We start from the raw sequence: 20,255 nt of genomic DNA, 5'->3' as shown, positions 1-20,255 counted from the left end.
ATGGTCTCCAACAGCAGAATAACCAAAAGCTCCTCTTCATTAGAATCTCTTTCAGACACTTTGGGCGTAAGGGTGGAGGGGAATAGTGAGTCTGAAGCCAGTTTAAACTCCTCTTTGAAAACCTGAGGCATCTCCAACATAGGGCACCTAGAGGTGATTGCAGACTGAAAGGAGTGGCGTCACTATCGTTCTCAGTCTCAGAGTCTGGCCTCAAGATAACCTAAATCCTTGCAAGTCTTGAAAGACACAGCAGTACCATGATCCCCATTACTCATGTGTGTGCGTTTGCATAAAGGTCTGAGCAGGATGGACCCAGACACTGCTGCTGCAATGATTACTAGTAAAGGGCTTTGTAAGATATACAAGCCTATGCCATATCTGGTGCAGACTTCAGACCCAGCCCCCTAATGTTTCTCTCAGTTTTCTACCTGCAAACATGTACATGATGTAATTGTCGAGATGTAAAGTCCTGGAGCAGAAAGAACAGACAAGCCCCTTCTTGAAAGGAGTATGCTGGTCTTCACAAACTTCTGGCTCAGTTCAAGTGCATCATCTCATGTTCATGATCACATAGCTTATGGGACTGATCTCTGGGGTTAAACAGTGTGCACACAGGCTCCAGCCAATCTGCAGAGACAGGATACCTCCCCCCCCCCCCCCCCCCCGGGTAAGAGCTAAGGACACACTTCCACAATACTAAGACTTTCAACCAACAAACTGGTTAGAGCTGTATTTTTTTATATACATGTATGTATATTTATATACATTGTATTTTTATGAATTTCTTATATTTATATGTATTTTTTTACACCTGTTTTTAATGAGAGTCTGTAATGAGCCTTAAACATGTGACCTTAAGTGTCAGCTGATTGCTAACTACACTATAAATATTGGCTTCATTTTTATTTTTGTGTCTGATGAAGCGACAAGTTTTGTCGTGAAAGCGCTCACCTTTTTTTGTTTTGGTTTATTTCCTTAATAAATACTTGGTGTGTCAGTTTGGTGCAGTTTTTTTTACTTGTTTGATTAGAGCTTCAGCTCTTGCTAAATAAAGCTGAGCTCACAACTTACAGGGGCTGGCTGGATACATGATTTCTGAAAAGTTTAAGTCAGGAAACAACAGTGTTTTCACTTATAGCAAAGCTGTAACTTATGCTGAGTTCAATAAAAAGGAGCCACAGTGCAGGTAATGCTGGTGTATGTCTTTTTTTTTTTTTTTTTTTTTTTTTTTACACACACACACCCAGCCCACACACCCCATTATGCTCAGGCATGCAAAAAAGACTAGGGCAACAGCATTGATCAAAATCTCTAACGTACGAGAGATAAACATTTGGCAGGCTTCAGGACCGAGCTTGCTTATAGCTTGCCTGTTACATCACAACATACACTTTGATGGGGTAGCATACACCCAAACATGGCAATATAGTGAAAAAAATGTTGAACTTCAAACAGTAGAGAAGTCCTTCTAAACCAGGAGTCAAAAAGGTCATGGGCATAAGACGTCACGGTTAAAAAGTATCATCATAAAATACATACATCATTTTGTACAATATCAAACATATTTAAAAATGCAATACCTTGTTGACAGGTGATGGAGAATCATTTTCAGAAGACCTTTTCACACCTTTCTTCAATATACCTGTAGATGGTGACGCCGAAGGAGACCAAACGCAGCGAGGCTGTAATCCACTAGGACTCTGGTTATCTACAACCAAAGTTGCAGAGTCCACACCTTTCAGTTTTTGTGGAGACTCTACATTAACAGTTTCATGGGGCAAATCAGACGAAATTAATAACTCTGACTTACTGGGCATAGTGCCATTTTCTGTAGATGTTTCTTGTTCCTTTATCGTTCTATCACTAGTTAAGCAACTCTCCTCAATCTGGGTAGCTTGACACAACTCTTCTACATTTTGATCTACTTTTGCACTGTCTGTGTCTTCAGTATTTTTAACTGATGCATTAATATCGGTACCTTCATTACAGCTGGAATGGCTCAGCTTTGGAAGATCAGTGGCAGCAAACTGTTCGTTTTCTACCACTGCATTAGAAGGTTCAATATATTTTTCTACAAGTTCGTCAACTGCACGGACATCTGCACTGCAGTTTTCCTCCACAGGGTGCTGCACTCTCTCCTTAATTACTGTATGTTCAACTCTGTTGCAATTTTCTTCAACAGGCTGCAGAATGTCTGCAACTGTTATATGTTCAGCTTTGTTTTCTTCCAGGAATGGAAGTGCAGTCTCCATGACATCAGTCTGTTCGGCGTCATTTTCTTCCACAGGATGCACCTCAGTTGCTAAAGTTTCTTTAGTTTCTAGCTTACTCACTGAAAATTCTTTCACAGAAAGAGTTCTATCTTCAAAGACACCTGAAGATTCTAGTTCATTTGCAGAGGGTTTAAAACTAAGCAGTTCTTTACTAGAAGAGAGTGGTGTACTGACAGCGCAGGGTTCTAAGATATTTTCCTCTGAATGATATTCTGAAGTCACTACTGTACTAATCTGAGGCACATTTTTTTTCGATTCCCTTACTGAAGGTTTGCACATTGCTTTCAGTTCTGTGTAAGGCTTCTCGTTCGTCTTTTCTTGCTGCAACACTGTGCAGCAATCACAGTTCTTTGACTTCCTAATCCTTCTACTCCTTTTATGTCGGCATTCAGATACTTGCAAGTTATTCTCGGAGGAGGAAGAAACATCAGACACAGATGACGTGTCTTCGACTTTAGGCTCTGTGACTGAACTAGGTTTGAGGTCAATCACATCCATGGTACTATTAGAACTACAAGTTTTGCTCGTTTTGCTTAGCTGGCAAGTTTTTAAATCTGTTTCTGCACCTTCAGAAGCCACAAATATTCTTTCTGCAGCAGTATCAGGTTCATGTATCATGACACTGTCCTGCTCAGCTGTTTTTAATGCAGTCAAACTTCCTAAAGAATCATCAACAGTGCCACTGTTTTCGTTATCAGGACCTGATAAGTTCACTACACATTTTAAATCACCCGGTGGTGGTTTGCTTTCATTTGTATAATCTGTACTTTCAGTCAGTGGTGAAGACTCTTTAGTATTACCTTCAGCTTGATCTACTTCTTTATTATCAGGAGGCTCAGCTGTTTTAGCAGTCCTTTTTGTAGCTCGCTTCCTCCGCTGACCCTCTTCTCTAGTTTCAGAATTATCCGACTCAGAATTTTCTATACTAGACAACAAACCTTGGGATGCCCTGCGAGTCTGGTATCTTGAGCGACCTCTTACAGCTTCTTGGCTACCCTTGTCAGTATTGGAATCTGATGCTTCCTCAACTATGAAGCAATCTTCATCGGGCTGATTCAAAGTGCCCTTTGTTACTTCATTTTGGGAAGCCTTTTCTGGAATTTTATCAGCAGTCTTTTCTGCCATGTCTTTCCCATCACTGACTTCTGTTTGCTCTTCAACTATTTTTTCATTCAGTATTTTTTGATCTTCTCCAAGATCTTGACCTGATTTTAGCACTCTGGGGTAGTTTTCTTTAACATCTTCTTTCAGTTCAACAACCTCCTCTTTATCCTGAGAGTCTGCCATCACTGCTGTAACCTCTGAACGTTTTCGTGAAGAACGTCTTAGTGTTTTCTGATTAGTTGAGACTTGTAAAGCTTTGACATCTCCAGGACCAGCAGTGTCACATTGTACCTCAGGAGGAGTATTCTCTTTTGATTCTATTGCGGCTACATTGTCTGCCAATGACTTAACACCCACGACAGGTTCTGCGATGCTCATTTCTGTATCTGGGATAAAAACTGATTCATTCGGCTCACTCTTTTTTTTAACACTGTCAAAGTTATTATCCACAGCTTCAGAAGTATCCATAGGCTCCTCACAATTGTTCTCGAGTTCTGAATGCCCTTCAGGTTCTGATGGCTTACTGATGGTTTGCTCAATTCTTTTTTGCCTCTGAGTGGACTTCTTTCTCCCAGAAACTGAAGGACCTTTACGCTCACTTCGAGAAGAGTTCAAATTCTTCTCAGATTTACATAACTCATTTGTTTGGCAATTTTCCACTTTTGTCTCTTTATTACGAACATTTTTGGAAGCACAACTGCCCAGCTTGTTCAGAGCTGAAGGACTGAAGGAACGGTTCTCGGCACCATCAAACTTCTCAAGGGTGATAAAAGACTGACGTCTGCTCACTGGCTTTTGGGGTGTTCCCGATATTATATCTGATGAAGCAGAGCTGCTGCTTAGATCTGCAACATCTTGAAATGTAGATTCACTACTAGCCAAAGCAGAGTCAGAAAGAGAGTCTTCTTTTCGTGCATTACCAGTTAGCATGTCATCAGGGTCTTGATCTGGATTAGTGGTTTTATCCGCAGTCTGTATCTTTGCTGGATGTTCAATTAACTCATCCTCATTGCTTACTTCTGTAGTCATTTCTGCATTATTTGCAGTATCTAAACCTTTGCAATCTTCATGCACCTAAAAAGAACAAACTTGTTATGATCTATCTAGTATCAATTTCAACAGCAACATGCATTAGACAAGAACCCAAAATCATCGAGCTACATATGAAGTACAGCATGCCTTTTTATATACCATCTCAACAGTCACAGTTAGGACTCAGTAATTATGAAAATGTATGCATCTACCATAACCAGATCTTCAAGAGCATTACATTCTGAAAGCAGTAACTTTACGAAGATATCCTTCCATCAAGTGGAACTGTGCCAATATGCTATTCCTTAGCAGTACTGAATGAGGATATTAACCAAACTTCAAAGGCATGCCATTGTATCACCAAGCACTCAAACAAGCAGGGTTTCCCACTTTTCAGTTTCCCTCCAGACCAAAAACATTGTCTTGATGAGGAAGGGGCATTGTAGAACCAAGACAGACATTCAAAGAAAAGCTTAAATTCAGATGAAAATTCAGTACTTCACATATGAGAGAGAGAGAGAAGATCCTGAACTTGTAGATAAAGATATTCTCTAAAATATTACATTAAGCAGACCACCTACACAACTTTTTTGTCTGAAGCATTCTATCTCCAGCTGCTTATTACTTCTTGAAAGCTTTCAAACAAAATGGCTGAGAAGGGGAAAAAAAAGACACAGCTATGAAACAGTTGATAGCTATTTTCTGTGAACTAAGCCTCAGATGGCTGTATCACTGAACAAATACAAATAAACACACAGTTTGAATGAACTAGAAGGAAACTATCGACCAACTAAAGTGAAAAAAATGCTTTCATCTTCTAACCTATTTTCAAGAGCTGTAGACGTTTTCATATCAATAGCCATAAATTGCTAGATACATGTAACCCACCACCATAAAAACAAAAAAAAACACACACACACATGCAAGAGTGAGCTGCATGCAAACAGAGCAAAAATGCAAAGATGTAGGCATGACAAATGTTGCACAGATGCTTATCCTCCTGTTGCAACTACTAATAATCTACATTATTTCAGGAAAAGATGAGGATAAAATTATGTGGGCAAATGTGGGTAAGAGTTCATGCAGCTGTGATCATATTTCTTGTGAGCATTTTCACACACACCACCACAACAATCACTGTTACACTGCACTTAACATGGCAAATTCTAAAGCAATGAGAAGGTCCTTGACACCAGACACTGACAGAGGGCTACAGGATGCCCTTGAGGGTAGAAGAGGCAAAACCAACTCTACCTTCAAGGGCGAATGTCCAGATGGTGATCATTGCAGGTGTGGAGTTGCTGCTTCATAAACACTGAGCAAAAATGTTTCTAAAGGCATCTGTTTCAGCTGTCCTTGTTGAATAAGCCCTGATATGGACAACTAGAGTCTTGCTATGGCAGTCAGAACAAAAGATAATGCACTTTACTAGCCATACGGAAAGTTTTTCTATGGAATTATTAATGCAAATATGAACAAGTAATATCGAACGACTAGAGGAGCAGTAGGAGGTAACTGCAGATGCACCTGGAGGCGTCACTCGGATGAACAGATTATCACCTAACTTATCTAGTTCTGTAACATTTTGGCTTCATCCACGGTGTGAAGAATCCTCTTTCTTGAGAGTTGGGATAAGAGTGACAGACGCCAAATGAACTGATTCAAGAAGAGCTCAAGAGAACACCAGCCATGAAGGAAGACTTTTTGCGAATGTCACTGCACCAAGAACACACCAGGATCTATAAAGTCTGAAGTTTGGAGATCTTCCTGCGAGTGGTGGCTGACCAATGGAGGAGGGCTTTTCAAGGAAAGAAGCTCAAAGCAGCAGAACTGGCTGGCATATACTGAGGAAGTATTAGTTTTTTTGATAATAAAGGTAAAGTGCCATAAAAGGATGACAGGCTTTTTTGGAGGGTTTCAGGTGTGAAGTCCCCTATAGGAACAGATTAATAGTTGAGTAGCAAGAAACTAGAAAACCCAAGCAAAGAGAAACTGAAATGACAAAGTTGCACCTTGACAGAAAAAAGGCAAGACCTTGATTAAACAATTCAGAGAGACTGCAGCACCAATGAAACTGCTAAGACAGCAGATTTACACATTTATTATGGCACGGGAGTGAGAAATGATTTCTGTTCAGCCACACACAATTTTTATATATTGTGCCTTTTAGCCACCCATGAACTGTACAAATCAGAAGACAAACAAGAAAGACATACTAATCTGAGATCATTTTGCTGCGAGACAAACTCCTGAGACTAGGGTGAAACACTGCTCCTTCTTGCTGGGTTAGAGGTGTGTGCAAGGGAAAGGTTCTCGACTTAATTTGAACTAGCTTACAAATCCTATTCTGTCCTGGTCAATGGGGAATGTTAGAATAACCTTTGCACTCCTGGAGCGAGTATGGGAAGGCATAAAGAAAACTTCAGTTTTACTGAATGGGGATGATACTGGCTGCCCAAGGAACTGAGAACTGAGCTTCTGCAGCTGATGACTGGCAATGCAAAAAGGCTTTCTAAGTATCCAGTTCACAATTAACTTGAGAAACCCCACTGACTCAACTTTTGATTTGTGGACCCTTACAAAGAGTTTCTCAGGTGATCTGCTACAGAATTCTAGTTGCTGGAATGCAAGCTGCTGAGAGAGGAGTACCCAGATTAGAGCTATGACACAACATACAAAAGCCATTCTGTAAAAGAGACAGTAATGGGTTACATGGTTTGCTGATGCATCACATCAGTTATAAGTTTCATTGCATAAAGAATGTGTGGTTTGAGAACTGATCTACATATGTGTAGACCATAAATGATGGCCATAGTCTCTTGCACTTTTATATATCTGTTGGCAAATTTTAAGGGTAATCCATCTCGTACTCAGAAATGGAAAAAGTGGGCTCTTCATTGCATTTATGATCCATCTGTCTTGCAATTTGAAATCAAGAATGTGCGACGTTCATTTGTAGCCTGATGCATCAGCAGTTAATATTTGGTTCAGATCTGGAATGAATGGAAAGCTTAAGTCTGTAATGACCTGAGCTATCCACAGCAAAATTCCTTCCTGACTGAAGGGATTAGGGAAATATCCACTTCCAAAGGACTGACTGCATTAAATATTCTCAAGGTAACTGAATTTTGCCCATATGAAGTCTTGTTTATGGTACCACAAGAATAGATGCTAGCCATGGATAATGGAGCTTTCAGAAATTATTTGGGCAGGCAGGTTGGTTCCTATGCCAGACTTCTGAAAAGACAAAAGTTAACAGGATTATGTTATGAGACCATCCAGGCTGTGGTGTCCAAACTGCTCCTAGAAAGACTAATGTGGGTTTGTGTTGTACGCAAGGCAAGATGTTAACAGATCACTTACCCCAGCTCTTTGTTGGAAGATGCCCAAATCAGATAATAAAGTCAGAGAAAAAGGTGGATACTATTCATCCTTAGGCGGATGGAAACAAAGGTATTAAGGAAGACACTAAATGTTGAAAAAGGCAAACAGCAAAGAATATACTGATAATGAGAACATTTGCAGAAAAAAGAAGTTATGTACTTACTATAACGTTCCATCTGAGTAGTTCTACATAATTTGTCTTCAAACTGTGGGATACTGGATCTGCTCCGAGCTCCAAGCTCCTCCCCTTACCCAAAATACACCTCCACTACCTTCCAACCCCCAGATCAAGTTTGCTGAATCTTATACTGATAACGCGACTTGAAAAAATACTTGTGACCTATAACTGCAGCCCATAAGCTGTTCATATGCCAAGGTCCGGGGGAAGGAGGGAGGGATGTTTGAAGACAAATGAAGTAGAACTACTCAACTGGAACGTTATGGTGAGTACATAAATTCTTTATCTGAAGTAGTTTACTTAATTTGGTCTTCAAACTGTGGGACAGAGTCGCCAGCTACTAAACTCCTGGGTGGCCCTCATGGAAGGATATTCGTGAGCACAGCGGAACTAAAGGATGCTCTCCTTCTGGAAGTCAAATCCAATTTGTAATGAGAAATAAATGTATGAGATGAGGACCAAGTAGCTGCAGAACAAATATCATCCAAAGAGACTCTAGACCAAAAATCCACAGACGTAGCCATGGATCTAGTGGAATGAGCTCTCACCTGACCGAGAGGAGACGTGCCTCTGCCCTTATAGACCTGAAGGATGCATGAAATCCATATAGCAATAGTGACCTTGGAGATAGGCTTCCCCAAAAAAGGTTTATAGAAGGATACAAACAATTTATCAGACTTAAGGAAATTTTTAGAAGGATACAAACAATTTATCAGACTTACGGAATTTTTTTGTCCTGTGTAAATAGAATCGTAACTGTCTATGAACATCCAGCAGGTGGAGTTTGTATTCGATCTTGTTAGCAAAATTAGGAAAGTTTGATGGTCTGTTTGATATTAACTGGTGATGCCACCTTAGGAAGAAAGGATGGACTGGTCCGAAGGGAAGCTATCTTTGTGAAAAATCATATAAGGAACTTTGATGGACAAGGCCTGCAGCTTTGAAACCCTTTTGGCAGAGGTAATAGCCACCAGAAATGCTATTTTCCAAGAAAAATATTTTAGATCTGTGGTTGCAGCAGGTTCAACAGATGGAGCGACCAGAGCTTGAAGAACCATAGTAAGGTCCCATGGGGGAACAGGATCCTTGACCAGGGGCGTAACAAAAAAGTGCCTCTAATAAAGGCTTTACACAGCCTGGAGGAAGCTAGAAAGGCAGAATTCTCACCCACATGAAAATGAGAAATGGCAGCCAACTGAACCTTGACAGTAGAACTAGCTCAGTGTTGAAAAATATCAGCTAGAAAATCAGGAATGGCAGAAATAGGAGCCGTGAAGGGGTCAAACCTCCTTTGAGAGGCCCAAAAGGAAAAACATTTCCATTTGCTGCGATAAACCTTCCTGGTAGAAGACTTATGAGCAGCCACCAAAATATATCTAACTGAGGAGGATAATCCCAGAGTCCTAGCAATCATGGGAACTGTGAGCTTCAAACTGTCCAGATTTGGATGAGGAACCCCCCAAAGGGTGTGAAATCAGATCCTGAATGAGATCCAAGGCAGAGCCAAAAGGTGAGACCAAAGGAAGGGAAACCACACCTGGTGAGGCCAAAATGGGGCAATGAGGATCACTTCGCTCCCCAGTCGATGAGCTTTCTGTAGAAACCTCGGAATAAGAGGTACTGGAAGGTAAGCATACAGAAGACCGGGAGGCCAAGCATGGACTAGAGCATCCCTGGGGCACTCCCCCAGCAGGGGGGTTCAGAGCGAAAACATCGCTGCACTTTGCATTGGAAGGAGATTCCAAGAGATCGCAGCAAGGCTGACCCCACTCGAGCAAGATCTGTTCCGCTACTCTAAGATTCAGAAACCACTCATAAGACATCAGAAGAGTCCGACAACCTGTCCGCTAGGATGTTGGACTGTCCCGGAATGTGCATTGCAATGAGAAAACGACCAGTGGAGATCTCCCGTTCCCACTCTCTCATGGCCTCGCGACAAAGGGGTAAGACCTCGTCCCTCCCTGTTTGTTAATATATCAGACCACTGACATGTTGTCTGACTGAATTGCAATAGTTTCCAGAGGAAGAAAGGCATGAAGGGCCGGCAACGCTAAAAGGACCACCCTCATCTCAAACATTTATGTGCAAGACGGTCTCTACCGGAGACCACAGGCCTTGAATTGCCCTGCCCGAACAATGTCCCCCCACCCGAGTTGGGAGGCGACCATGGTCACTGTGGCTTGGGCTGGAGCAAAGGGTCGTCCCTCCAAAATGTCCGGAGAACACATCCACCATACGAGGGACGACTGACGGACTCGACAGAGTTGCACTGGATACGACAATGGAATTTCCAATAGGGACCATTGTATAGCCAGTGTCTGCTGTAAAATTCTCACATGTAACCAGGCACACGGGAGAAGCGTTACGGTCGCCGCCACTGAACCTAAGGCCCTCAACACTGATTCCGCTGTTGGAAGATGAGAATGGTAGATTAGAGACACGCATCCTCAGGTTTTTGTACTCTCTCAGAGGTCAGGAAGATTTTGCATTGCAAAGTACCTATCCTTGCACCAATGTAGCCTATCACCTGTACTGGATCTAGGAGTGATTTTGGATGCATTGATTGTGATCCCCAAATGCAGGGCAAGAATCAAGAAATAATCCCTGGTTTGGGAGTGTAGACACCTGGTGGGAGCAATGAGGAGCTAATCGTCCAGGTACGGATAGACCTGAATCCCCTGAAGCCTCAGGTGAGTTGCTACTACTGCCATCACTTTGGTGAACACCCTGGGGGCTGTGGTGAGACCAAAGGGTAGGGCTCGAAATTGGTAATTACTGAAGTGGAGGAACCTCCTGGAGCTTCTGTGCATTTTTATGTGATAGTAAGCATCCTGAAGGTCTAACGAGCACATGCAGTCGCTCTCTTGCAGGTACGGCATGATGGACTGTAGTGTGATCATCTGGAACTTCTCATTGGCAACGGACAGGTTCAGGGTAGACAGATCCACAATGGCCCCAGAGTCCCCCATTTCCTTTGGTACCAAAAAGAACCTGGAGTAGAAGCCTGATCTGGGGGGATGGTTTTGATGGCTTGTTTTTCTAGCAGCTTGGAAATTTCCTATGCTGCTGCCTCCCTTTGCGTGAGTGGTACATCCTGGACAGGTTTGGGAGATTTGGGGGGACCCACAAAGGGGACAGAGTATCCTCTGGATGTGATCTGAAGCACCCAGTTGTCTGATGTTATGGACTCCCATGCCACCAGGTGCAAGGACAATCATTCCCAGACTGCCTCAAGAGTAGAACAGTTAAGGCCACCCCTCAGGGTTGCTGTCCAGGTCTGTCTGAGAAAGGTTCTCGAGACCCAAAATTCCTTGGACCCCCTCTGCCTCTGGGCCAGTGTTCATTCTGTCCCCCTCTGCCTCTGGGGGAAAAAGAGCCCTGAGTGTCCCGGGAATACTGTGACTTCCAGAACCAAATCTTCTTTTGCCTTTTCTGGTTCTGGAAAAAGACCTTTGAGGGTTCGAGAAGAGGATCCCGAAGGCAGACTGTCTTCCCGTCCCTCTCACTCTGGACTAACATCTCTTGATTGTCTTATCAAAAGAGTAGAGCCGTCATAAGGGGCACTGGCAAAAGACACCATAAAAGTTCCGAAAATTGACAATCTGAGCCATGCGTTTCGTCTCATGGACATGCCGGACCCAGCCACCCTAGCCACTCCTTCTGTAGCATGTGAAAAAGTCGCATGGACGTGTTGGAGACTGCTTTCAAAGTAGTCACCCTCGTGGAGAACGAGTCCCTGTCCTCCTGCGACATGGACTTCGGGGGAGACACTGACAGCTCTTTACCAGGTCGCGTTGGAGTCTCGTGACATGGGCCAGGTAGTTCAGCGCCGTAATAGAAAAGGTAGCTGAAGCGTAAACCCACTTCCCTAGGTGGTCCATCATCCACGAGACTCTGTCAGGAGGATGAACCGAGGAACTCTCCTGGGCTAGTTCCTTCTTTGTGGCTAATGCTACCACCACAGTGTTTAAGGGGAGCCCTTGTTCCATGCTGGCCTATCCGAAGATGGACTCAATCTTGTCAGGCCTTTTGGGAATTGGTTCCATGGTATCAGGCTCCTTCCATGCTCGCGAGGTGACCAGGTTCACCAAGGGATCTGTGGGAGGGGGACACCCAGGAAGTAGATGGGTCCGTGCCGAAAGCCTCCAGGAACATGGACTCGTCAGAAGATGATTTGGGGGAAGACCAAACTCCCTCTTGGCGAAGGATTTCCATGAGGTCTCCAAAGCAGATATCCTCAGGAGGTGACCTGGGGGTGCCTTCCCTATCATCCAAGTCCATATCCTCGGTGAGGGTCACGGGGGGGTTGTCCAAGTGCCTCCTCTTGCACGTATGCTTACGAGGCACCTCTCTGGTGGGTGGGCCTCTCATTGGGGAACTCGCAAGCCACTTGTTCCTCAGGTGAGAGAGGAGATCTTTCAGCAAAGCATACAAGTGTTAAGGGAACAGGAAAAGTTAATTATGCAAGACCTGCTAAATGCAGCTTCAAGTAGCTTAGGTAGGACTCAATCTCTGAACCTTTACATTATAAATTCCATAGATATCTTTTCACAAATACTGCCATAATGACCTCTTCACAGCAAGTCTGTTTAATCGCTGCTTGTGTGTTTTTAGGCATACTGCACCCCCCCCCCCCCGCACCTCTAGGTACATTCTTTCAACAGATTCTCTCCAGCGCATTTTGTTTTTACTACAGTAAGTTATTTAATACAGTAAGAATAAGCATTAAAAAACTGTTATACTGCTCAATGTCAACTCCGTTACCTTTTTAGCAGATTCCTGCGTTTCAGAAAGAGGTTTCTCCCTAGAAAAATAAAAATGAATTTCTTTAACATAAAATGTCAGTCTTTGCACAAAATTTTATTTAACCACTTCAATAAAACTGTTCTAAATAAACTTAGAATTTTGAGCAGAATGTTATACAGCAACTCATCTCTACAAATAACTCCCTTAGTAAGTTCTCCTCCTTCTTGAGAGCATAAACTTCCAGACAGTGTTTTTGCAACAACGCTTCACAAAAGTAAGTTCCTAGGTATGCAGGCATCAATGAGGAGGCAAATACCTTATAAGAATGTCAGGTCTACTATTCCTCACCTGTTTCCTCTGCAGCATTCACATTTTTCATGCATTGCTAAAATTAAATACAGCACCTAATTTATGCATGGATATTAGGCAAAAAAGTGTGTTAAGCAACTTTCTGATGTCAGAAAGGTGCTCAACAAGCTTCTGTTAAGCACCCTTAAACATTGCGTATTGTGCTAAGGATTAATTGAGACCGTGCAGGTTGGCAAATTAAACTGGCAGAAGGCATGATAGCTGTAACACCTGTTAAATATCTTGCTCTGCCACAGTTATAAACAAAGTGTGACAGAAAGAAGTTAACAGCTTTTAAAGTTGTTGGTTCTTCAGATGGACACTTAATTGCCTCCTGCTCACTGTCTAGCTTTCAAAGGCTTTGTGAAATGGTAAAACACTTCATGCTCCAGCACTTTTTCTGTAACTGGTAGTACATGGAGCAGGTAATGCTACAAGCTCAAGGAAATGCAATCAGGTTTCGGCGAATCATAACCCTAATTTTATGTTCTCAACATTTTTGCCAAGAAATTTACCTCCTAAGCTTTGCTCTCATCGTGAATTTCTTGGCATAGAGGTCATTAACACATAATAAATTGGTTATAACTGGAAACTCCAACATAATCCTCTATATAGTGTCCTCTTGTATGTGATACCCAAAGTCTCAATGTCCCTCTCTCACCAGTGCATGGGATCCTTGCACTGCTGCTGGAGCAGGTACAAGCACCCTGTGTTTTCTAGTTCAGGACCCACTGTTAAACAGGGTTCTCTACCTGTGGAAAACCACTAAAAATAAACTACAAAATCTCACAATCTGCAGCTCACAATCTGCAGTGCAGTAATATCAATGATCTCTACTGCATAGACAATATGCTTGTATAGGAGCAAATATTTATTTTATTTACTTATCTATTTTACATTTCTTTACTAGGATGGTTCAACTGGGACAGTGCTCATTTTCAGCAGAGGCCCATGGAGAAAAGCTCCAGTCTAAGCTTACATACAAAAATATCACATCAAGTACGACCCTCCCTCCTTCCCCTCCTGTGGTTTCTAGTTGATCTCACCATCCAGTTCTCTTAGGTTACTTGACCAGAGGTAGCCTCTACCTTCTTTAACTTGCAAACTCAATCTGAGGTAACAGGGAAAGGGGAATTATGGGGAAGAGTTTAGCTCGAGAGTTTGAAGCTGACGCGAGCTTGGAAAATGGCCTGCTCGGTTCCGAGCTTGGAACCGATACCCATACGTAATGACTGAACGAGGATCAACAATACAGATGGAACGTTATGGTCAGATGTAACTTCTTTATCTGATATTGTTAATCCTCGTTCATTCCTTACGTATGGGACAGAGTCCCCAGCTACCTCTATTCCTGGGAGGCTCTCATGGAAGGACATTCCTAAGCACCATAGAACCAAAAGATGCTCTTCCCCTGGAGGCCAAATCCAATTTGTAATGATTGATGAAGGTATGAGGCATAGCCCAAGTTGCAGCTGCACAGATGCCATGTAAAGAAGCTCTGGCATGGAAGGCAACAGAAGTTGCCACCGACCTGGTTGAATGAGCTTTCATGGTAGTAGGCAACGAGATATTACGTTGTGTGTAAATAAAGGCCACACAGTCCTTCAACCATCTAGCTAATGTGACCTTAGCAACAGCCGATCCTAATCTATATCCAAAAAAGGCCAAAAATAACTGGTCAGATTTACAAAAGGGATTAGTCCTGTTTAGATAAAACTGGATCTGCCTGTGTATATCAAGGGTATGTAGGCAATACTCTCCTCTGTTTGAATGGTTGGGAAAGAAAACTGGCAATTCAATGGCTTGATTAATGGACATTTCAGAGATCACTTTAAGAAGAAATGATGGATTAGTTCTCAGGGACACACTCTCTATGAAAAATCAAGTATGGACCTTTTGATACATAAAGCCTGAAGTTCAGAAATACAACTGGCAGAAGTAATAGTGACCAAAAAAGTACAGTTTTGTACCTACCATAAATGCAGATGTTCGAGTGTTCACACTGCTGCAGTCATTACACTTGGGTTATCCTGCCGTCAGGCGGTCCCGCAGTCGGCCAGAGTTCCAAAGTCTTGGTCCGGCGTCGGTTGCTGTCGCTTCTTCCCGGACGTCAGTGCGCCAGGGGTATACAAGATGCATCTGACGCCATTTTCTTCAGTTTTTCTTGCCCCAGATGTCAGGTGCCCCCAATAGGTAGGCAATACTTATTGATAATAAAAAATATACATATAAAATAAAAAACAATACCTTCAGTTACAAGCAAATACACCACTAAGGTTGTATAGGATAGAAAGGTATAGACAAGTCCAGCTAGTTCAGAGGGGATGGAGGGAGGGTAACCTGGACTGCAGCAGTGTGAACACTCGAACATCTACATTTATGGTAGGTACAAAACTGTACTATGTTCATCGTGTTACACTGCTGCAGTCATTACACTTGGGTAGAATCCCAAAGCTAAGGTTGAGTGGCTGGTCTATAAAGAGTTAGGATTGGCTATGAGGCCCTGCAGAACTGCAGTGGCAAATCCTGCTCTGGATTTAGAGTAAAGAGGCAGGTGGCAATGCTTGGTAAAGGTGTGCACTGAACTCCAAGTTGCAGCCTCCAAAATTTCCTTGGTAGGTACTCCTCTGAGAAAGGCTGTTGAAGTGGCTGTTGCCCTGGTGGAATGTGGCCTAATGGTATTTGGGACGGACTTTCCATGCTGTGTAGCAGTAACAAATAGTGTCCTATCCATTTGGATATAGTCTGCTTTGAGATAGCCTTGCCCTGTGATCCTGCAGCATATGCTACAAACAGTTGCTCAGTTTTCCTGAAAGCTTTGGTTTTGTCCAAGTAGAAGCGTAGCTGCCTGTGTATGTCCAAAGAATGCAGAAGTTTCTCCCCTTTATTCTGGGGGTTTGGATAAAAAGTTGGCAAATGGATGGTTTGGTTAAGAGCCACACTAGATATCACCTTTGGCATAAAGGTAGGGTTTGTCCTTAAAGAAACCCTGTCCTGATGAAAAATTATAAAAGGTTCGACTGCCATTAATGCCTGCAGCTCTGAGACTCTTCGTGCTGAAGTTACTGCCAGGAGCAGAGCTGTTTTGCATGATAAAAATTTTTAGATCGGCTGTATTGGCTGGCTCAAAAGGTGGTAGGGTCAGTTTTTCCAAAACAAAGTTGAGGTCCCAAGTCGGTGTTGGTGCTCTCCGGGGCGGTCTTATGTTTTTAGCCCCTCTGAGGTACTGCTTTAGCAAGGGATGAGAGAATAAAGGAGGATCCGTGTTGTAATGTGCTGAAATGGCAGAGGCGTGGATCTTAATTGATGAGAAGGATAGGCCTCTGTCCAGCATCTCAGTTAAGTATTGTAAAATCTGAGGAATGTTTGGAACAAGAGGGTCAAGGTTTTGAGCCTGGTTCCAGGCGCAGAATCTCTTCCATTTTTCTAAGTAAGCTTTCCTGGTGCTAGGCCTCCTGGCCTCCAAAATGACATCCATAACAGCTTTAGAGAGAGGTGTTGCCTCTTTGGCTAATGTATCTGCCATGCAGCTAGGTTTAGGGTTTTGAGCTGACCGTGTAGGATTTGATTGTTTTGTTGAGTCAGAGGGTGTGGAATTTGAGGCAAAATCCATGGTGGTCCTTGAGTCAAGTTCCTTAAGATGGGGTACCAGTGCTGGCGTGGCCAGTCTGGAGCAATCAGGATCATCTGTGGTTTTTCTTGTCTGGCTTTTAGGAGTACCTTTGAAAGGAGAGGCAGTGGCAGGAAGGCATAAACTTTTAGGTTTTTCCAGCTGAACAAGAGAGCGTCCACTTTCCATGCTTGTTTGTGATAAGTCCTTGTGCAGAATTTTTGTAGTTGGCAATTCAGTGGGGAGGCAAAAAGATGTCTGGGCATCCCCATTTTTGCATTACCATGCTGAAGATTTGTGGATTCAATTTCCATTCGTGAGGGTCCACGATATTTCTGCTTAGATCGTCTGCCAGAGTATTTTTCTTTCCTGGCAGGAATTGTGATTGCAGGTGAACTTGATATGTTAGAGCTGTGTTCTACAAGGTCATGGCTTGCCTGCATAGGGGATAAGAATGAGTGCCCCCTTGCTTGTTTATGTACCACATTACTGTGGTGTTGTCTGTCTTCAGTAATAATTGTCCTGGATGCAAAAGGTCCTTGAAAGCTGTAAGGGCATTTTGAACAGCCAACATCTCTTTTTGATTGATGTGAAGAGGCATCCGGTCTGTGGTCCACTTGCCCTGAATGCATTTTCCTGCCATGTGTGCTCCCCAGGCATAATCCGAAGCATCTGTTGTTAGAGTTTACCTGGCTGTGAGTTGGGTAAATGGCTGACGCTTGTTTAGGTGACATGTCTGTGCCCACCATCGAAACTCCTGTTGTAGGCAGGGTATCATTGGTATTACTGCTTCTAAACTGTGAGTGTTGAGCCCAAATGCTTTTTAGGTACCATTGCAATTTCCTCATATGCAGTCTGGCATATGGTATTAGTAGAATGCAGGATGCCATGAATCCCAGGGCCTGCAGAATTTTTCTTGCAGGGAGATGGGACCTTTTTTGCCAATAATTGAAAATACTGAGTTAGTTGAACTTGTCTGTCTGGCGTGAGGTAAGCCATCTGGGCCATTGTATTTAAGCTGGCACCCAGGAATATAATCTGTTGCGAGGGCACTAGTTTTGACTTCTTTTTGTTTACTTTGTACCCTAGAGAAATTAGCAACCTTTTTACAAACGCCAGATGCTGTAGAAGAATGTCCTTTGTCTCTGTTTGAATGAGGCAGTCGTCCAGGTATGGATATATTTGAATTCCTTTTTGTCTGCAAAAAGCAATTACCGGTGCCAGGCACTTTGTGAAGACCCTGGGCGCAGTAGATAAGCCAAAGGGCAGTGCAGAGAATTGGTAGTGCATTGTACCAGCTTTGAATCTTGAGGTATCTTCTGCAATTTTGTCTGATATGGACATGCAGGTATGCCTCTGAGGTCCAGAGTAACAAGCAAAGCCTTCTTGCCCAGCATGGGTAGAAGCTGCTGTAACGTCAACATTTTGAATTTTGGAATATCCAGGTAAGTATTCAGAATTGAAAGGTCTAGTATGGGCCTCCAGGCCTTGTCCTTTCTGGGGACCAGGAAGAGTCTTGAGTAAAATCCTTGTCCTTGTTCCTGTTGTGGTACTTTTTGAATAACTCTCATGTCCATGAGGACTGAAATTTGTTTTTGTGCCTCTGCCCATTGACTTTGTGGCAGGTCTGGCATTCCTTTTAGCCTTGGTAAAGTATGAAAGTGGAACTTGTAACCTTGAGACACAATATTCAGAACCCATTTGTCTTGGGTGATTGTTTGCCAGTTTTGAGAAAAAAGGGCTAGTTTTCCCCCTAAGGGGGCTTCCAAAAGGGACGTGCTTGGCATACGAAGGGGAAAGTCATTGTGACTGTTTCCTGTAAGGTTGAGACTTGTCCTCACCTCCTTTTGGGGTTGAGGTGCCCCATTGTCATCTGTTTGAGCCTTGTGGTTGAGATCTGCCTCTTGGGCGTCTGTATCTGCCTCTCTGTGGCCTGTCTGACACTGGAAAGGACCAATTCTTTGTTGGCCAATTTCTGCTAAACAGAGGTGGCTGTACCTGTAAGAAATCCTTGACTGTTTGCATAGATTTAGCTTTGTCCTCCATTTTCTTTTTTTCTGTTTTAACTGAGCCATTAAATATTGCTGGTACTTAAGCATGTGAAACTGGCAATTTAAAGCTCTTACTGCTAAGGTTGCAGAAGTGTATACTTTCTTCCCCCATCTATCCAAAGCTCTGGAATCTGTCAGAGGGTACTGGATTTTTTGCAATGGAAGCCTTAACCCCTTTTGGACCCTGGGAAATAGTTTCTGGATCAGCAGAAGGGTTTTTGTAAAGAAACTTGTGAGAGTCAGGGACTCTATAGTACCTGTCTGGCTTGGCTGGAGCAGGGGGCAAAGAATCAGGAGATAAGCTGGATTCAGAGAACACATCATCCACAATGTCTAGCACAGGTGGAATAGTCAGCAGCCTGTGCTGAGGCAATAAAAGGAAATCCTGGAGCCTTTTCTTGGATTCTGAGTAATCCTGACTTTCCCAATGGAAATGCTCCCTCATGGTATGTAAAGTTTCCCCAAAAGAATAATCTTCAGGAGGAGAGGCTGAAGGGATAGATTCTTCAGCATCAGAGTTCTCATAGGAGGGTAGAGAGTATCCCTGGTCTGAAGAGGAATCAGAGGAAATGGGAAACCTGATCAGAGGAATCATAGTCTGTATCCTGCCTAGGCCTTTTCTCAGGAGGGGGATGGGAACCCCTGATTAGAGTAATGAGGTCTTCGGCCATTTTTAGCATCTGTTTCTTAGGCATGGAGGACTGTCCAGGAGAATGATGTATTTGTTTCTTTGTCTTTAATGGTACCTTTGCCTTGGCTGTTGTTTTAATGGTAAGTTGTGAAGGTCTGAAAACTACCTCAGAAGCCGATGCCTGCTCAGCGGCTCTGAACACATCTGAGGGATTAGTTTCCGTAGGCCCAATACCTCGAGTTTCCAGAGGCCTAGCTGTCTCCACGTGGCTCTGAGGTAGCGGGTGTCAGGGGCTGCGAAAGCACCTCACCGAGAACCAGCGATTGGCCTAGAAGAGGTTTCGTCGTCGGTTTTGGACCTCGGATGCCTGTCTTTATCCTTCTCTTTGCGGTTTTTTGGTATTGAGGTCGTCGGCTGATCCGACGGCATGGTATAATTGAACCTTCGGCCAAAGTAGTGCAAAGCAAAATCAAAATGTCTTTTTATAGTGTGTTTGTTAAATCTAGCACAAAACCGACAACTAGTGACGTCGTGATCAGGGCTTAGGCATGGAATACAGTAAGAGTGGAAGTCCTTATGAGGTATCTGCTTCCCACAAGAAATACAATTATTAACTTTTTCTGACATCGGTCTGAGGCAAGAAAAAAGTTTCCCCAATGGGGTACTTAGCTTTATTAAAGACTTCGGATCTGAAATTCGACTTCGAAAATCTCAGGAGTCGGCCGACTGGCACTTGCGAACTGCTTCTGCTTCGGGCACCACGTGGCAAGAAAGACTGAAGAAAATGGCCTCGGATGCATATTATATACTACCACTGACGTCAGGGAAGAAGCGACAGCAACCGACGCCGGACCAAGACTTTGGAACTCTGGCCGAATGCGGGACTGCCTGATGGCAG

The 20,255-nt window shown here is 43.3% G+C and overlaps 1 protein-coding gene across 1 annotated transcript in view; it reads right to left on the bottom strand.

The window, feature by feature from the left end:
* RIF1 (replication timing regulatory factor 1) overlaps positions 1-20,255 on the bottom strand; it is a gene marked incomplete in the record, with an annotated part of 1,305,990 nt that overhangs the window by 204,963 nt on the left and 1,080,772 nt on the right. Inside the window, 2 exon segments of the mRNA XM_044074885.1 lie at positions 1,581-4,451; positions 12,736-12,775. Coding sequence (XP_043930820.1) covers positions 1,581-4,451; positions 12,736-12,775 — 2,911 coding nt within the window.

This window comes from Protopterus annectens, chromosome 6.part0 (genome assembly GCF_019279795.1).
Source record: "Protopterus annectens isolate FY-2018-M chromosome 6.part0, PAN1.0, whole genome shotgun sequence".
Taxonomy (NCBI): domain Eukaryota; kingdom Metazoa; phylum Chordata; order Ceratodontiformes; family Protopteridae; genus Protopterus; species Protopterus annectens.
This window is presented reverse-complemented; position numbering and strand designations above follow the sequence as displayed.